Source organism: Hermetia illucens, chromosome 4 (assembly GCF_905115235.1).
Source record: "Hermetia illucens chromosome 4, iHerIll2.2.curated.20191125, whole genome shotgun sequence".
NCBI classification, from domain to species: domain Eukaryota; kingdom Metazoa; phylum Arthropoda; class Insecta; order Diptera; family Stratiomyidae; genus Hermetia; species Hermetia illucens.
Genome location: NC_051852.1, coordinates 4700446 through 4716492, shown reverse-complemented (window position 1 = coordinate 4716492; position 16047 = coordinate 4700446). Strand labels below are relative to the sequence as shown.

At 45.9% G+C, this 16047-nt stretch overlaps 3 protein-coding genes across 3 annotated transcripts in view; all 3 read left to right on the top strand.

Moving 5' to 3' along the window:
• Positions 1–1714: 1714 nt before the first annotated feature.
• Positions 1715–2269, top strand: LOC119656230 (uncharacterized protein K02A2.6-like). Its single transcript, XM_038062634.1, has one exon. The coding sequence runs from the start codon at positions 1715–1717 to the stop codon at positions 2267–2269; it is 555 nt and encodes a 184-aa protein (XP_037918562.1).
• A 1635-nt stretch (positions 2270–3904) lies between these two features.
• LOC119656229 (uncharacterized protein K02A2.6-like) lies at positions 3905–4810 on the top strand. Its single transcript, XM_038062633.1, has one exon. The coding sequence runs from the start codon at positions 3905–3907 to the stop codon at positions 4808–4810; it is 906 nt and encodes a 301-aa protein (XP_037918561.1).
• A 477-nt stretch (positions 4811–5287) lies between these two features.
• The window catches only part of LOC119653659 (nuclear RNA export factor 1), a 29574-nt gene continuing 18814 nt past the window's right edge, over positions 5288–16047 (top strand). Inside the window, exons 1-4 of the mRNA XM_038058483.1 lie at positions 5288–5519; positions 5585–5790; positions 5932–6012; positions 6081–6602. Of these exons, the coding sequence (XP_037914411.1) occupies positions 5429–5519; positions 5585–5790; positions 5932–6012; positions 6081–6602 (900 nt within the window). The 5' untranslated portion in view covers positions 5288–5428. The remainder of the gene's footprint in view (positions 5520–5584; positions 5791–5931; positions 6013–6080; positions 6603–16047) is intronic.

The following is a 16047-nucleotide window of genomic DNA, read 5'->3' as shown; positions in this document are numbered from 1 at the left end:
ACTAAGACTGTTGATTCAACAGTCAGAGATTTCACTTCTAAGAACTGCTACAGAATCACGTCTTTTTCTGCCCAGAACTCTTCCAATAAGCCTACTGATTCGAGCAAATTTCTGAGTTTATCACAACTCACTGCTATTACCCATAACCTTAACGGTAAAAAGTCAGCCGGTCCAGATGGAATTACGAATTTCGTCTTAAAAAATCTTCCAGTAGCGTCCATTAATAATAATGGGTACTTCCCATCCACCTGGAAAATAGCCAAAATTATAGCCATTCGAAAAGGAGGTGTCTCCTATGAACCTGGTAACTTCAGAGCCGTTTCACTTCTATCTAATCTGGGGAAGCTTTATGAGAGAGCATGGACCGTAGGGCTGGTCCAACACTGCAATCTTAACAACATTATTCCAGACCATCAGTTCGGTTTCCGTGCTAAACACGGAACGCAGCACGCCCTGAGCTACTTCCACGACACTGTGGCCAGCAGACTTAACGTCAATAACAAATCCACGGTAGCTTGCGCTCTGGATTTAGAAAAGGCCTTTGATTCCGTCTGGATAAACGGGCTAATCTATAAACTGATCAAATACGAATTCCCAATCCCGACGATCAGACTTGCCATCAGTTTCTTCGAGGATAGACATTTTTACGTCAGTGTCGGAAATGAGATTTTCGATCTCTTGTCGGTTACTTCTGGGGTGCCGCAGGGATCCATTTCTGGTCCTATTTATGCAACATTTTCACTGCTGATGTCCCCTCCCCTGAGGTCAGTACAGAACTTATGCAGTATGCCGACGACACACTCGTCTACTCCTCTAATTTTCGCCCAGACAAGGCAGTTAGCGATCTAGAGGATTACTTGGTTGACCTCTGCTACTACTACTAGAGCTGGGGTATTAAAATTAACTCAACCAAGACACAAGTCTGCATCTTCAGGAGGAAATCTACATACTCGGGATCTAGATCTATCCACAGGAAGGCTAAACGCCTGAAACTGGAAATCGGGAATACAATAGTAAGAGGGTCGAAATCGATCAAATCAAATCAAATCAATTTCAACGAATTCCTAAGATTTAACGACCATGTTAAACTCGCCATTGGAAAAGCAAATGGTGCATTGCGCAAGATCTACTTTCTTCTTCGCAAAAAAGTGGGTCTTAGCATCAAAATTAAGCTGATCCAATATAAGACTCTCATCGGAGCCCCTTCGTGGATCATTGGCTTTCGAAGAGCCATGGATAAATGCATGTCTTTCGAACGCTGTGTATTAAGACATTGCAGTGGATTGTCTTACAATTGGAAGACTAAGAAGTGTGGCAGAAACGCCATAGTATACCGGCGAGCAAATATAGACCCCATTAGAGAATATATTCTCAACGTTACGGAGCGGTTTTTCAATAAACTTGAAAACCATCTGTAACAGTGCGTGAAGTGAAAAAGATAGTAAAACGTCGTTCGAAAATCGGTAAGCGAATCCGAATTTTGTCGGAAGAACAATGTTTAAGATGTGGTGCGCGTGAAAGACATTCAAAAGACAACTGCAAGGCGGCGAATCACAATTGTGAAGCGTGTGGCAAACGTGGACATTACGGGTCGTGCTGTATAAGAAAAGGCAGAGCTAAATTGATCGCAAGAGACAAAAAGAAACAACAGCGTATTTACAACGTAAAAAATAGTGATACATCTATTTCGAGTTGTGAGCAAGTTTTTAAAGTAATGAGTGCCATTGCTAAGAAAAGAAACATTGACGTTAAGATAAACGGTGTCACGTGTACGATGGACTGGGATCCGGGCGCGTCAGTTTCCATTATAAGTACAGATTTTTGGAAACAGATCGGATCACCAACGCTTAAAGGGAAGCCAAAACTACGGGCTTATGGCAATTTCGATTTACCTTGCCAAGGGGAAGCTATAGTGACAGTGACGCTGAACAAGCGAACGCGATCTTTGAAAGTAGTCGTGGAGGACAACGCGAATCCAATGTTATTTGGCTTAGAGTGGAATGAAGCCTTCAATTTGCCACTGCCCGAACCAGTGTACAACGTAGATCGTGTCAACAACCACGTGCAGCCGACAACGAAACCACTGCATCAGAAATTAAATGACATATTGGAAGAGAACAAGCAGCTATTCGAAGAAGGACTGGGAAAAATAAATAACTACCAAGTTAAAATTCACGTAAAGGAAACAGCAACACCAATACATATTCCAGCCAGGCCAGTCCGATTCGGAATTCAAAAAAGCGTGGAATTCGAACTTGAAAGGTTATAGCAGCTTGGAATTATCTCACCTGTTGACCCCAACGAAACACCGATCGAATGGGCAACACCCACTGTCAACGTGGTGAAAGGAAAGGAAATATACGTATTTGTGGTGATTTTCGTGTTACACTGAATCCAGCACTAGTAACAATACGACATCCAGTACCAACATTCGAAAACATCCGTCAGCAGCTTGCCAAGGGTTATTTTCAGTATAACCGTATGACTCCTGGTATATCGAGTGCACCCGGAACATTTCAAAATTATATGGAAAATCTACTTGCTGGCATACCCAACGTTGCAATCTATTTCGACGACATAGGCATTACAGGTCCAGATGAAGATAGCCATCTAAGATCATTAAGAGAAGTTTTAAACGTCTGCGTGAAGCTGGTTTTCGTATCGAAAAGAACAAATGTAGCTTTTTCAAGACAGTATCGACTATTTGGGCCATCAATTCAACCGAAAAGGGATCTATCCAATGGAAGACAAGCTGATAGCAATCAAAAATGCTGCAATACCCACTAACAAGAAGGAGTTACGATCTTTTCTGGGATTGGTCAATTTTTACGAGAAATTCATACCCAACTTACATGGATCATGTTCCGAACTACACGCATTAACTGGTACAAAGTCGCAATGGCGATGGTCAATAAAGGAACAGAAACAATTTGATAATGTTAGTCATATGATAGCTAGCGCCCGTCATCTAACTCCTTACGATCACACAAAACCGCTTTATTTGGCAACAGACGCATCCGATGTAGGCCTTGGTGCTGTTTTATATCATCAGGACGAGGCTAACAACGAGTTACCTATCGCCTACGTGTCACGAAAATTGAACGAAGCAGAACAAAAATACGCTACCATTGACAAGGAGGCATTAGCAACATTTTTCGCCGTGAAGAAATTTGATCCATATTTACGTGGGACAAAGTTTACATTAATTACGGATCACAAGCCGCTTCAACACCTGTTGGGAGACAAACGAAATTTGCAAAAAATCGTAAACAACCGTCTGACGAGATGGGCACTAATGTTAGGTGCATACAATTACGATATACAGTATCGTCAAGGTAAATACAATATTCTAGCTGATTGCTTATCACGCTTACCAAACGCACATGAAGCAATTTCGGAGGAAGCGCAGAAGATTCATAAAATTTATGCGGTAATTCAAACACGGAAGCTTGATGATATTGTACTAACAGAACAGGAACTTAGGAAGCAGACGAAACATAACCTAATATTACGACGAGTAATTGAGTTAATTGAGCGTCACTGACCAGACACGAAGTGTATCAACAACGAGCTGAAACCATACTACGACAAACGGGAGGAACTATCATACGAAAACGGTATTTTGATGTGGCAAGGACGAATTATCGTGCCCGATAATCTTCAAGAAGTAACATTGAGGCATCTTCATAGAGGGCATCCAGGCATTGGCTCTATGCGTGCGTCAGCGAGGTACTATGTATGGTGGCCGAACATCGACAAGGACGTGGAACATACAGTGAAATCATGCATGGCATGTCAACGGCAACGCCCAAAACAATCTGAACTGCCAATCTACTTTTGGTCCCTGCCAGAGCATTGTTGGCAACGACTGCATGTGGACTTTGCAGGTCCCTTCGAAGGAAAAATGTGGATTGTGCTTGTTGATGCTTTATCAAAGTGGGTAGAAGCAGATGTACTTTATGCTGCCACCACAAGAACTTTGTGCGAATTCCTAGAGGAGAAGTTTATAACATTTGGTTATCCGGAAATTATCGTGTCGGATAATGGTAGTCAATTTACGTCAGAAGAGTTTCGAAATTATTGTCAAAGTTATGGAATAAAACATGTAACGTCTTCACCGTACCATCCGAAAACCAACGGACTAGCCGAACGATTCGTACGAACATTCAAGGAGCGCATGAAAGCCAGTGAATATGATGGTTTATCACAACGTCAGCGCTTGCGCACATTTCTATTTACATATCGAAACACACCACACTCCTTTACAGGGAAGGCACCATCTGAATTTTTGCTAGGTCGACGCCTGCGAACTTTATTTGACAATCTGAAGCCTAATGTACGGCGAGAGATACATTTTAAACATGTAAAACAAAATCTTCAAGCAGAGCAGTCTAACAGAGAGTTCCAACCAGCACAACCAGTATTCGTAAAGACAGACATCGAGAAAATGTGGGAACCAGCCAACATAGTCGAAAGAACAAATCGATATTCCTACCGTGTTCGAACAAAGGACGGTGTAGAAAGAAGACGACATGCAGATCATATCCGAGAACGGAGGGTAATACCACCATCAATCGACTTCCGGGATGTTTCAGATTTTAAGCGAAACAGTTTCCATTACCAATCTGCAAGTCCGACAGCAAATGATGAACAGGAACATCAGCAGTCTATGCAGCCCGCTATACCGTCGCATGAAAACGGAAACATGAGTGAACAAGGACAACACACCGAAGCACAACAAATTGAACATCCAGTACGGCGAAGCCAACGGCTAAGAAATCGACCCAAGAGACTAGTCGAAGAGATGTAAAATTACTGAAGGAAGGAGAAATGTAACAGTGTGAACTAACCATTAAATGTAATACATAGTGTGAATTAACAATTAAGTTTACTACAACTGTATTAAATATACATTCAACTGTCAAATAAAGATGATTCCACAACAAAAAGATACTTAAAAAGACACATTTCCTCCGATCGAATATCTCTGAGACTTTTCTACCGATTTTCATAGATATGGACTTTATTCATACATAGAAATGTTACCAACAAATCTTAATTCATAACTTTCCGTTAGCCACAATAGTTCCAGAGATACAAGATGTTAATTAAATTTCACTATACATTATATCGGTCCAAGTGACGTCATCAGCAATTTGATGCCTGTGTACACTGTCTGCAAAGTGGCAACGTTGTCCCCGCCCATTCACAATAGACGATGAAGGTATTTGTAAATGGAAACCCCCATTTTCCCCCTATTATCGTATCTGGACTTTCCAAGCTCAGCCAACTTCATCCGGGATGCTTCACTTTGACGTGCTCCTACAAGAAATCAGTGAAACCAAGAATTTCGCGTGTTTGATAAATTTAGTTCGGAGCATAATTCACATCTTTTTCCACACCGGGAAGAACATTTGCAACAAATACAATGTCCAGACGCGGCGGATTCGGTGGACGTGGACGCAATTGGAATCAAAACAGACACAATTCGGGCAGCTCAAATAATTGGTCGCATGACGGTGAGTTGTGAAGGATCCGAGCTGACTTTGGGCGGTGAATTTTATGGAATTTGTGATTTTTCTAGGCGACAACCGCTTTACACGCTTTCAAGATGCTCAGGATGTCGAGGATTTCGAACGAAAGCCCAAGAACACAAAGAGGCATGTTAGCTTCAAGCCTTCGGGGGTGGTGGGACGCGGCGGCATGAAGAATAGAAATTTTCAACTCGCAATCAAAGCGCGGCTCGAGGATGACGAGGAAATGGCGGATTTCGGATTCAGTAAGGCTAATGTGAGTTGGTGTTGTTTATTTTGGGGGGAATGTCCCTACTGGGGAGGATGCTTTGCACGTTTCGAGTCCGCATCAGATTCCGGGCAAAGTGCAAGGCGAACGACTTTATCTTTTTATCTAAAAATCAACATTTCCTTGCAGCACTCAAAGAAGAATCGCAGAAAAGGCTCACCAGTACCGAGGAAGCTCCCGCCTAGCTCGGCTGGCTGGTACATGGTCACGGTAAGTCCTACAACCAACGTCCACCCGCCGATCATCTCTCACAACTTTTCCCCTCCACATTCTTTCAGATTCCCTTCGGTCGCAAATACGAGAAAGACGTCCTGATCCGTCACATCCTCACAGCCATTTCCCCGGAAATTTTCATCCCAAATTATTGGAAGTACGAAAACGAGGACGCCGTATTCTACGTGGACGACGCCAAGATCGCCGAACGACTGATGCAAGCAAATTGGGAGATTCAGATGCCGGACGGATTCAAGTTGTCGATTCGGGTCCGGCCAGGCGTCCCACAAGTTCAGATCGACGCAAATGTGAAAGAACGGATGAAGTTGGTGATGGCGAAACGCTACAATGCAGCCACGAAGGCTCTGGACTTGACCAAGTTCCATGCGGATCCGGATTTGAAGGATATTTTCTGTGCCTTGTCGCGACCCTCAATCATGCTTGCTGCCATTGATATCATGGAGGCCAACATTCCCGACTTGGAGGCTTTGAATTTGAACGACAATCGCATTCATTTGCTGGATCACTTCAAGTGCATGGCGAAAAAGCTGCCGAATCTTAAGATTTTGTATTTGGCTAACAATCGGGTGAGTCGTTTGCTCTTATTTTGTAGGATTTATGTTATTAGAAGGAGGAGCGGGAATCTAAGTGCTTATTTGCCTGCGAGCATCATGCTCAGAGGTGGCGGCGAGGAAGATGGGGCGGCAACCCTATCGGCCGAACCAAAACCAAGTGGCCGAGGAGAACCTCCATAGTGGTGGCACCGGGAGACGCTGTACTCACTTTGGTTTGCCGGCCGTGATGCAGTAGGCGAATGCTCCAAAGGCCTAATTAGGGCGATCAGACCCGAGTCTGCACGAGGACTCATCTGAAGTGGCAAATTGGTCACGAAACTTTACCAGGGGTATACTGGTACCATGGGAACCGGGAAAGCCCCTGGACTCACAAACTTCGGGTGAACTCTTGTTGTATGTGAGGACAGCTCGGTTATTTGCGGTTGGCCCCCCTAGTGGGAGTTTCATGGTGGTTGTGGTTGTGCTCAAACGAGAAGAGACTTTCGGGCCTCGACGTGGTGTTGCGTATCAACACTGGTTGTGGTCACAAAATCAATCCGTGTCTGAAGAGGACCGTAGGATTTAAGTCTCACGACACGTGTCTACGTAAAACACCATGGGCTTCACTGCGAGCATCATGCAGAAGGATCAAGGCCAGGAACGAACGGGACGTCTGTTGTTGCCGTTCCAATTCAATGTGATAGTATCAGTCCGCGTCCTTGGTGAAGAAAGTCGCTTGGCGTCAAAGCCGCGTCGGTGGAAAGCGGAACGAACCGCCCACAATTTAGGCACGCCTCGATCTGGCAGAGTAAATTAGTAAACTCTTCAAAAATCGAAACAATCTTTTCCTCAGCGAATATGCAACTTAAGAAGTCTTTTGCTGATTTCGCGGTTGCTTCCGGAAGTCCGCCCGTGTGTAGGATATAGCGAATGATGTTAATTTTCAAGTAAGACCATCTTTGGTCGCCACAGCTGTGTTCTTTGCGCTGCGGTGCGTGGGTTTGATACCACAAACTCCCTAAGACAATAACTATTGTGGGGAAGGCTAGAGGACCAGAATCTAGCCGTCCCGTAGCACTTACGAAATGATCCTGCAGACCGCGGTAATCCTGTAGGAGTTAGCGAGTGTTTGTTGTTAAAGCTCTCGTGGCCGGATAATGCTAAAGGAGGGCCTAATCTTCCTCGCCTTGGCGGTGATGGTGAGCCTTCATGTCAATCGTGCTGTGGAATAAATTTTAATATTTACTTTGGATCCCTTGGATTGTTGATACTCTTGCGATTCAGGGATCCTGTGTTAATACGACTTCAATGGCTTCCTCTCGGAGGAATACCAGCTGATTAGCTGCGGCGCACTTGAAGTGCTACAAATTTGTCTGCACTACTCTCAGCATGATCCTTTTCCCTAGGAGGATCGTCAGTCCCCATCGGACCATTCTTTTGCGGCGTCGACTGGGTGCGTGTCATCCTCCGGTTTCGTGGCACGGCCTGGAACAGTTTGATACATTACTCCGGACAGCCATCACGCTCTCCCGGCTTAGGAAGCCTTTAAATCAGTGAATTCCTTCCATTAACGGGAGGGAAGTGGGGAAAGTGAATTGTAAGTCCAAGAAATCTCTTGCCAACCTTTCCCTTCGCTGGTCGAGGTCAATCTTCTTCGCAACAAGAAGAACCCGAACATAATGCGCGACGCGACTTCACCTACCAGCGTCCCTCAGCATCCTTCTGACAATGTGGTCTGGAGAGGGTTCCCCTTTATCTGCAAGAAACCAACTTTCAACTCTTTCACAAGAGGAAAAAGTTTGTTCGGCGTCGCCCGCTACACAGTCAGGAGATCGTGCCTCCCCAAGAGGTGCCAATCGGCAAGTCTGTGTTAACGTTCTTCAAGAACGACCACATCCTTTTAAATCTCCACCCTTGCCGCTGTACGGAGGGCAACGGGGATCACTCTCGCAGTCACCATCACGGCTGTCACTGCTCCTGGACAAGGCGTTTACGAGACGTTTCTCTCTCCCTCCACATGTCTCCACGTTGTAGAGCAAAGCGGACTGCATTGCTCTCGTAAGAAAACGAATCCTGGTAAATATATGGCCATCAAAATTTGCCATTAGCCGACTCAAGACCGAGACCCTATCCGCTGCTGCTTTGATTTGCTCGAAGAAGCTAATTTTCAAGTCGAGGATTAAACCAAGGCATTTAATCGCTGATCTTGATTCTATAGTCAACTCGCCGATCGATATGGGAGACAGGGTCGCGATTCTCAAGATGAAAACTTCGGTTTTTTTCTAGCGCAAGGCTCCGCTTACCCGGCACATCAATATCCTATGTCTACTTTGAGTCTGTTCAACAGTGGGTCTGGCAACAAGTGCTGCAATGTCGTCCACATAGCCGACCAAGCGCGACTCTTCTGGCATTTCGAGTCTTAGCGGACTATCATACGAAGCGTTCCACAGATCCGGCCCTAGGATGGACCCCTGTGCTACCCCCGAAATAATCTCCATCCTCCTTTGGCCCTCTAGCATCTCATAAATCAGAGAGCGGTCTCTCAAGCAATCCCTCAATATTCGCAAGGAATACGCACGTGGAATGAGTTTTCTATTGTGCCTAGCGTATCTGTCCGTCTTACAAAATTGAAGGCATTTCTGACATCAAGCGTTATGAGGAGCATTATCGGTCTAGATTGGCGGTTGTATGCTTCCGCTGGGTGAACCGCATCCACGACCTCCATAACAGTATTCATCGTGGGTCTCCCTGCTCTGAACCCGAACTGCCTTGGGGATAAGTTCCTGTCCGCACGGAGAAGAGTCTACTCCTGATGAATTTTTCGAACATTATCCCGTCCCTGTCAAGCATATACAGTGGACGGTATGCCCGGGGTCTTTTTGCTCATTACCGCGAGCCTCGCCTCCTTCCAGCGACAGTTACGTCTCTATGATTTTACGTGGGTAACTGTCTCCCACGGTCTTCTTAAGACACACACACAACTTTGTGACCGCAATCAGAGCCCCGCTGCGATAAGCTACAACGGTACCAGTCTATACTGAGTGCATGGCTCACCATTCATACTGGTGGATGCAAGACGTACCTAAATTTCTACCAAATTAAGGAGTACGGCACCGGTGTTGAAACGCAACACCACGTCGAGGCCCGAAGGTCTCTGTTCGCTTGAACGTATTCATAACCTCCATGAAGCTCCCACCAAGGGGCCAATCGCAACAACCGAGCTGAACGCACATACAACAGGAATTCTACTGAACCGCCAGTATAACCCTGGTAAGGTTTCGTGACCTGTTGCCACTTCACATGAGTCTCCATGCAGATTTGGGTCTGATCGCTCTAATTAGGTCTTTGGGGCATTAGCCTACTGCATCATGCCCGGCAAACCAATGTGATACAATGTCTCCCGGTGCCACCACTATGGAGGTTGTCCTCGGCCATTTGGTTTTGTTTCGGCCGACAGGGTTGCCGCGCCGTCTTCCTCCCTGCCACCTTTGAGCACCACCTTCCAGCGACAAGGAAAAATGCCCTCGTTCTAAATTTCCACTGAAATACAATTTGGACCTGGCGCCAAATCATTTTTCTTAAGGCACTCCTTCCGTAGGTCGCTTTTCACGGCTGGTGCATGGAAGCTTCACCAGCTGTCGTTATCCGACTCATTAAATTTACGACAGTGACATCTTCAACGCTACTATTCCTCAGAAGTGCCCCTAGTATAACTTTGTCTTTTCCAAGGACGAATTCCCCGATGTCCACCTTCGTTACGTTTCACACGCCAGGTGATAGCACGCCGGCAAGTAGCGTTACCACTTCGGACGCGATTTATTTCAGATTATTTGCCTAGAAATCTGAGACGTTGGTGTGGATCTGGAGTTTAAAATTATAGACTCAGTTCTCGCCGTCATTCCCAGGATACGTTTCCCTCGGAGTCTGATTGAGGAATGCTCCATTCAAGGCTCTTACAATTAAAGTAACCGCCGACCAGAATTCGTCTCTTCGTGCCCATCCTTCAGAGAATGAATCTACACTGAAAGTTGGGTATTTCATTCATCGTTAAGTAAACGCTAAAAAACGCCCCGAATCCAGATGGCAGCGATATCTGATAAATCGAAATGCCATAAAGCCGGGTCTTTGGTCCGGTATTGCTCTCTGATTAGCACTAGATCAGTTTTTACCTCTGCAGCGAACTGCGCCAGCAACTCGTTAGGGGTGCATGTTCACACCGGTCCATGTTCATTTGTAAGTTGCGGATCATGCAAGTCGCATCCTAGCTCTTTCTAGTTCCGTTCTGAAGACTGTCTCGAACCCGCAATGTATGCAACGCGCCCAGACGCGGCACGATCCCTGCATAGAACACAATTTTCGCTTTCGTTGCAGACTTTCACATCTTCCGCATGTTGTTCTCTTCTCGGGACCCTTACAAATTGCTAGACACCTGCAGCACTTGGTAGGTGTTATCCGCGCTCGTATCCTGCATACTACCCATCCAATTTTGATTTGCCCGCTGCTAAGAAGTTTCCTCGCATATTGCTCGAGGACTCCACTGCAGCGAGTTTTCGGCCTCGAGCACTTACAGAGGTGAAACCTATCCAGGCATTGATCACCATTGGATATTCACGCTTAATGGCCTCCTCCACTTTGATGTTTACTGTAAGGTAGTCAAGACTTCGGATTTCTAGAGAGCACGTATGCTCTAGAATAGAAACGAAAGCCTTCTCCCGCAGTCACCCTTTGATCGCTTCGCAGAACGTACTCTTGCTAGTCAGGCCTAATTCAACGAGGACTCCACCACCCTTCGTTTTCCGTAAGGAAGACACTTCCACTTCATTGTTTTTGTAGCGGAGGATTTCCGTAATTATCTTGCCTTTCGTTGGCTTAATGAGCAGAGCTGACTGTCCAGTCCCTTTTCGTTTCCTCGTCTTTTTTGTGATTAGTTTTCTATTTGTAACCTCGTTCTTTTTGGGCAGACGTGTCTCTGATGGTGTAGCGTGTTCTTTCCTTGTGTCCTTCGTTGCTTTCTTTTTTTGAGACCTGGAAACTACTTGGATTAAGTTGCTTTCGAGTTCACTTTGCAGTGCGATCTGCGATCTGTTTGGCGCTTACAGCGGGAAGTGTAGCTGCTTCTGCTTTTCGCGCGTCCATGTTCGCTTGTAGAAGAAGATACGGTTCTTCCTCAGGTCCTGTCAGACCGTTTTCGATGCCTTTGTTGACGTTCTTCTGGTGGAACGTTGTCCACTGCATATTCTTCTCCACTTTCGCGCATTTCCTTATGAACTTTTCATCTTCGGCTCTAGCTAGGAAGGTTGCAGCTGCATTTCCACTCTGTTTATGTCCTGCTCAGGTCTAGCGACTTTGGTTTTTTTTTCTGAACACGGACACTGCAGGATCTTGAAGTTCCTGCTCTCGCACCGACAGCTGCATCCAATTGTAAGGCTTCCTCTTTAATTGGGCGTCCCCGTCGCACAGCGGGTGTTTCAGCCCTCGCTGCCTCTTTCATCGGTCGCTGCGGTGAGCGATGCATATTCGTCCTGCGCCCAAACGCAGTCTGCTCTTCCCCCTTTCCTGATATTTCGTCCAATATTTGGTTTTTTTTTTAAATCTGTTCTCCATGTCTGAACGGGAAGGGGCCGCAATAGTCAGGAATGGGTAGACCCTCGGGAACAATACCCAAGCCCAGTTCCCTGATGTCTGGCATACGCTTAGCTAATTACGGAGCTCACGAACGGAGGGAGTAGAAAAGTTTGGCCTTTTATCTGAGGTTCTCCCTCCTTGACCACCATCCAATCCTCCACTGGAATCCTGGGGTTTTGACAACACAACGATTGGTCTTGCTTGGCTTTATCTATATGGTTCTTCGATAACCAGATTGGAGCCACCGGTCTCTTGGAAATTTCTTCATATGGAACAATCTTAAGCTTTACGGCTTCCCGAAGAGAAGGAAGTCTCTGAAGAATTGATCTTCGTATTCTATAACGCGGAATCCACGGGCTAATTAAGAGGAATTAAAGTAGAGAACTTGCTCCTTTTCCCTTTCCTGTCCAGGAGATCTTCGACGACCATCTGCGACAGCCTGACTTCCACTTTGGGTCACACATCTTTCGCCAGTTTGCCCCTAACGGAATTATCATCCGACATCGCCATTTGTTCTGGCCATGTCGCAGAAGGGTTTCGCAGTCCGTGCTTCGTCGGCGGCCATTGCTGCTTCACTGTTTGTAGAGGTTTCTTAGGGACCGAGTTCCTGGAAATTTTGCTTGTTCTAATATTTGACCTCATCCTGGGATCGATGGCGCTTCTGTCAAAAGGACTATAGAGACTGGTGGATCAACTTATAACGGATATATAATACTTTCTTCTCGTTCTGGTGGTTTCCCAGGCTTTACTTGTTGACTTCTTCGACAATCGCTTGGTATTTATCGCGCTCCTTTCCAACTCCGTTTATCGATAATATCGGCCTCCTTATTCTCGCAATCTTGCTCAGAATATGAATGGCTTTCTGGTATTGGTTTTTGACACCAGCGGACTTTCGCTTGTTCATTGACTTCCAGTTGTTGATATTTTTAACGGAGAAGTTTTTGGGGAAAAAGTACTGTGACTGGTACCCGTTACGTCCATCCTGGAAACTGCGGATTCGTCTGCTGCCTCGCTCTCGGAAGTGTCTGATTCCAGCACTATATTCCCCCAGGGGCTACTGTCTCCTGGCTGGAACTCATTCTACAATGATGCGCCTGGAATCAGCACCTTTTCATCTTCTGTCGTTGATTTATTAGTTTTTAAATTGAAATCTATCCGATCCGGGAAAAATGTCTACCCAGGGTGGCCGGGCTACCAGGGTAACGGTCTTCTTAAAACTGAAGGTTCCTAAGTTATTCAGAGTCAACATTTTAGAGCTCAAGTTCTCTCGTCACTACTAGAGGTTCCATGTTAGAGATGTTTCTGGTAAATGTCGCTTCTCTCTATTGTTTTGATATCGACTTTACAAGAATACTAGAAACGTAAGTAACTGCACTTTCCGGGGATCAGTTAATGATTGCTCATATAATATGTGCTTCGTTTTGTCCAGCTTCCGCATCAGTGAGACCCTATTTTTTTTTTCCAATAGTTTTCATGATGAGGTCCAGAAGAGAAAGCAATAGAAAAACCTCACGATAAAACAAACTAAAGTTTCCAAGCCGGGAAAATTTCATCATCATCAACGGCGCAACAACCGGTATTCGGTCTGCCTTAATAAGGAACTCCAGACATCCCGGTTTTGCGCCGAGGTCCACCAATTCGATATCCCTAAAAGCTGTTTGGTGTCCTGACTTACGCCATCGCTCCATCTTAGGCAGGGTCTGCCTCGTCTTCTTTTTCTACCATAGATATTGCTCTTATAGACTTTCCGGGTGGGATCAGCCTCGCCCTTTCTTGGCGTCCGTCGGCGTAACTTTTCCATAAACTCCAAGCATCTAGCTGTGTTCCTCAATAATCTAGTGCACGTTGAATATCAAAGTAACAGTCCGAATTCTGTCCGAACGGCGCATTGGTCGCAATGTATGTGCTGGAGGTGGGACGTTGCCCGGGAGCAGACTCAAAATCGTCCGTGCATGACCACGGGTCGGATGAGCAAGAAAGGAAGTCTGGAGCCGAAAACCGCTCCTAGTTGATGAGTATATGAGCGGACATTCCACGTGAATCCACATATACGCGGGATTATCGATGCTGGCAACTTGATACCAATAAGCGTGAGGCAGGGAGAATTGTACGTCGGCCATGCGGTTAGCTACTGCTAGGTTGCCCACGGATCTACGAAAGTGTCAACCTAGAATCCGACCAAAGATGACAAATTAGCTTATCCATAGTGAAGGTCCTTAGATATATAGCAGCATCATAAACGATTCTGCGATGAAAAGCCTATAGGTTGGGATGGACGATAGGACTTCGGGTGCCATCAATTTATTTAGCGGGAAGCTGACCGTCTTGAGCAATATTCCTGTCGCAAATGCAGGAGCTGAGAGAGGGTGTTAGCACCCACAAGAGAATTTTCTCGAATAGCTCAACTCGGCTGGCAGTTGGATAATTCCGGAAAACTCGCAGAGCCTGATATACCGGTGACGGTGTTCAACGTATGATGCCGTAGAGGATCCTGGGGATTGTTCCGCCAAAATATCTGCTGGTATTGACGATCTTCAAGCACGATGACGATTTGCCGATACATCTTGATGTTAGTGGCGAAAACGAAGCGGTGAACCCGCCAGCGTAATTGCACATCAGCTATATTATTTTGAAGCTTCGGCCCTACATGCAGACATTCGGTGTCAAAGCCCACCTCAAAGGCGGACATAAGCATTGAACACCACACGCAGCTTTTCCTTCACGTCGATGATCTTTAACACGGATGAGGCAGAAAGAAGGGATTCCTGTCTTCCAAAGTTGTCAAGGACTCAAGCGAAGGGCTCATGTGGCCCAGTTCGATGTACTCCTGCACAGATTTATGATAGAGCACTTTGAAGGCTGGCGGTCGTAGTTCGTTAGATGCGTAAGTATGAGAACGTTCTCTCGCCACCACTTCTAATCATCGAAATGTGTCAGCTGAGCTGCTTGAGGTATGTAACAGCGAGTGATACCGTTCATGGCAAATCCGGCAAGTCTGCCTGGTTCGACAGGGGTGCAACATATGCGCGCCCAAACAATTGAAACACAAACGCGCCGAGACCGTGAACCGTTTGGGTTCAGAAACAGCAATCAAAGCGAACTTCGGACAGGAAGCGATGTAGTGCTCTTCCCCACCATAGGAACACTTTACAGGACATCGGGAGGTATTGTGCGCGGATATGCGCACTGCAGATGGCTTGATGTGACTCTGGGAGCTAGAGTTACGCTTGACAATATCGTCCATCCTGGCCACGAGTTTCAGGCGCTAAACAAACTCCAACGATTCGATTCTTCAAAAACTCGTTCAGCCCTTGATATGTCGGAGACATCGTGATTTTTCCACCCGATGTTTGCCAGTCTCGAGTGGTGCGTGCGTCTAACCGTTGCATCGTCATATGGACGAGAAGATCCAGAAGACCCAATGCTTGACCGGGCGTGCGAAACCGTCAAGCGCTTCAAGTATTAGGTTGGGGAAAAAGTAATGTCATATTTTGTCAATAGATGGGGGCACTTAAACATATCTTGGGTTATATTTATCGCATCGGGTCATACTATATGGCGATTTGAAGACGACAGTTTTATGATCGTACATTTCAGTCTCAAATTATAGCGCGTCAAAGATGGAGTCCACCAAGGAAGAAATTCGTCATATTTTACATTTTTACTACCTGAGAGGTAAAAATGCAACGAAGGGGGCCAAAAAATTTGTGAAGTTTATGGGTCCGATACTGTAACGATTCGCACAGCACAGCGTTGGTTCGATCGATTTCCTTCTGGTGTAGTGGATGTCGAAGATGCACCCCCGTACTGGTAGGCCAATCGTCGTAGAAACCGATAAAATCGTCGAAATCAT

What these genes read in the sequence shown, in the direction of transcription:
- LOC119656230 (XM_038062634.1), top strand. Translation starts at nt 1,715, where the DNA reads ATGAGTGCCATTGCTAAGAAAAGAAACATTGACGTTAAGATAAACGGT.
- LOC119656229 (XM_038062633.1), top strand. Translation starts at nt 3,905, where the DNA reads ATGTGGATTGTGCTTGTTGATGCTTTATCAAAGTGGGTAGAAGCAGAT.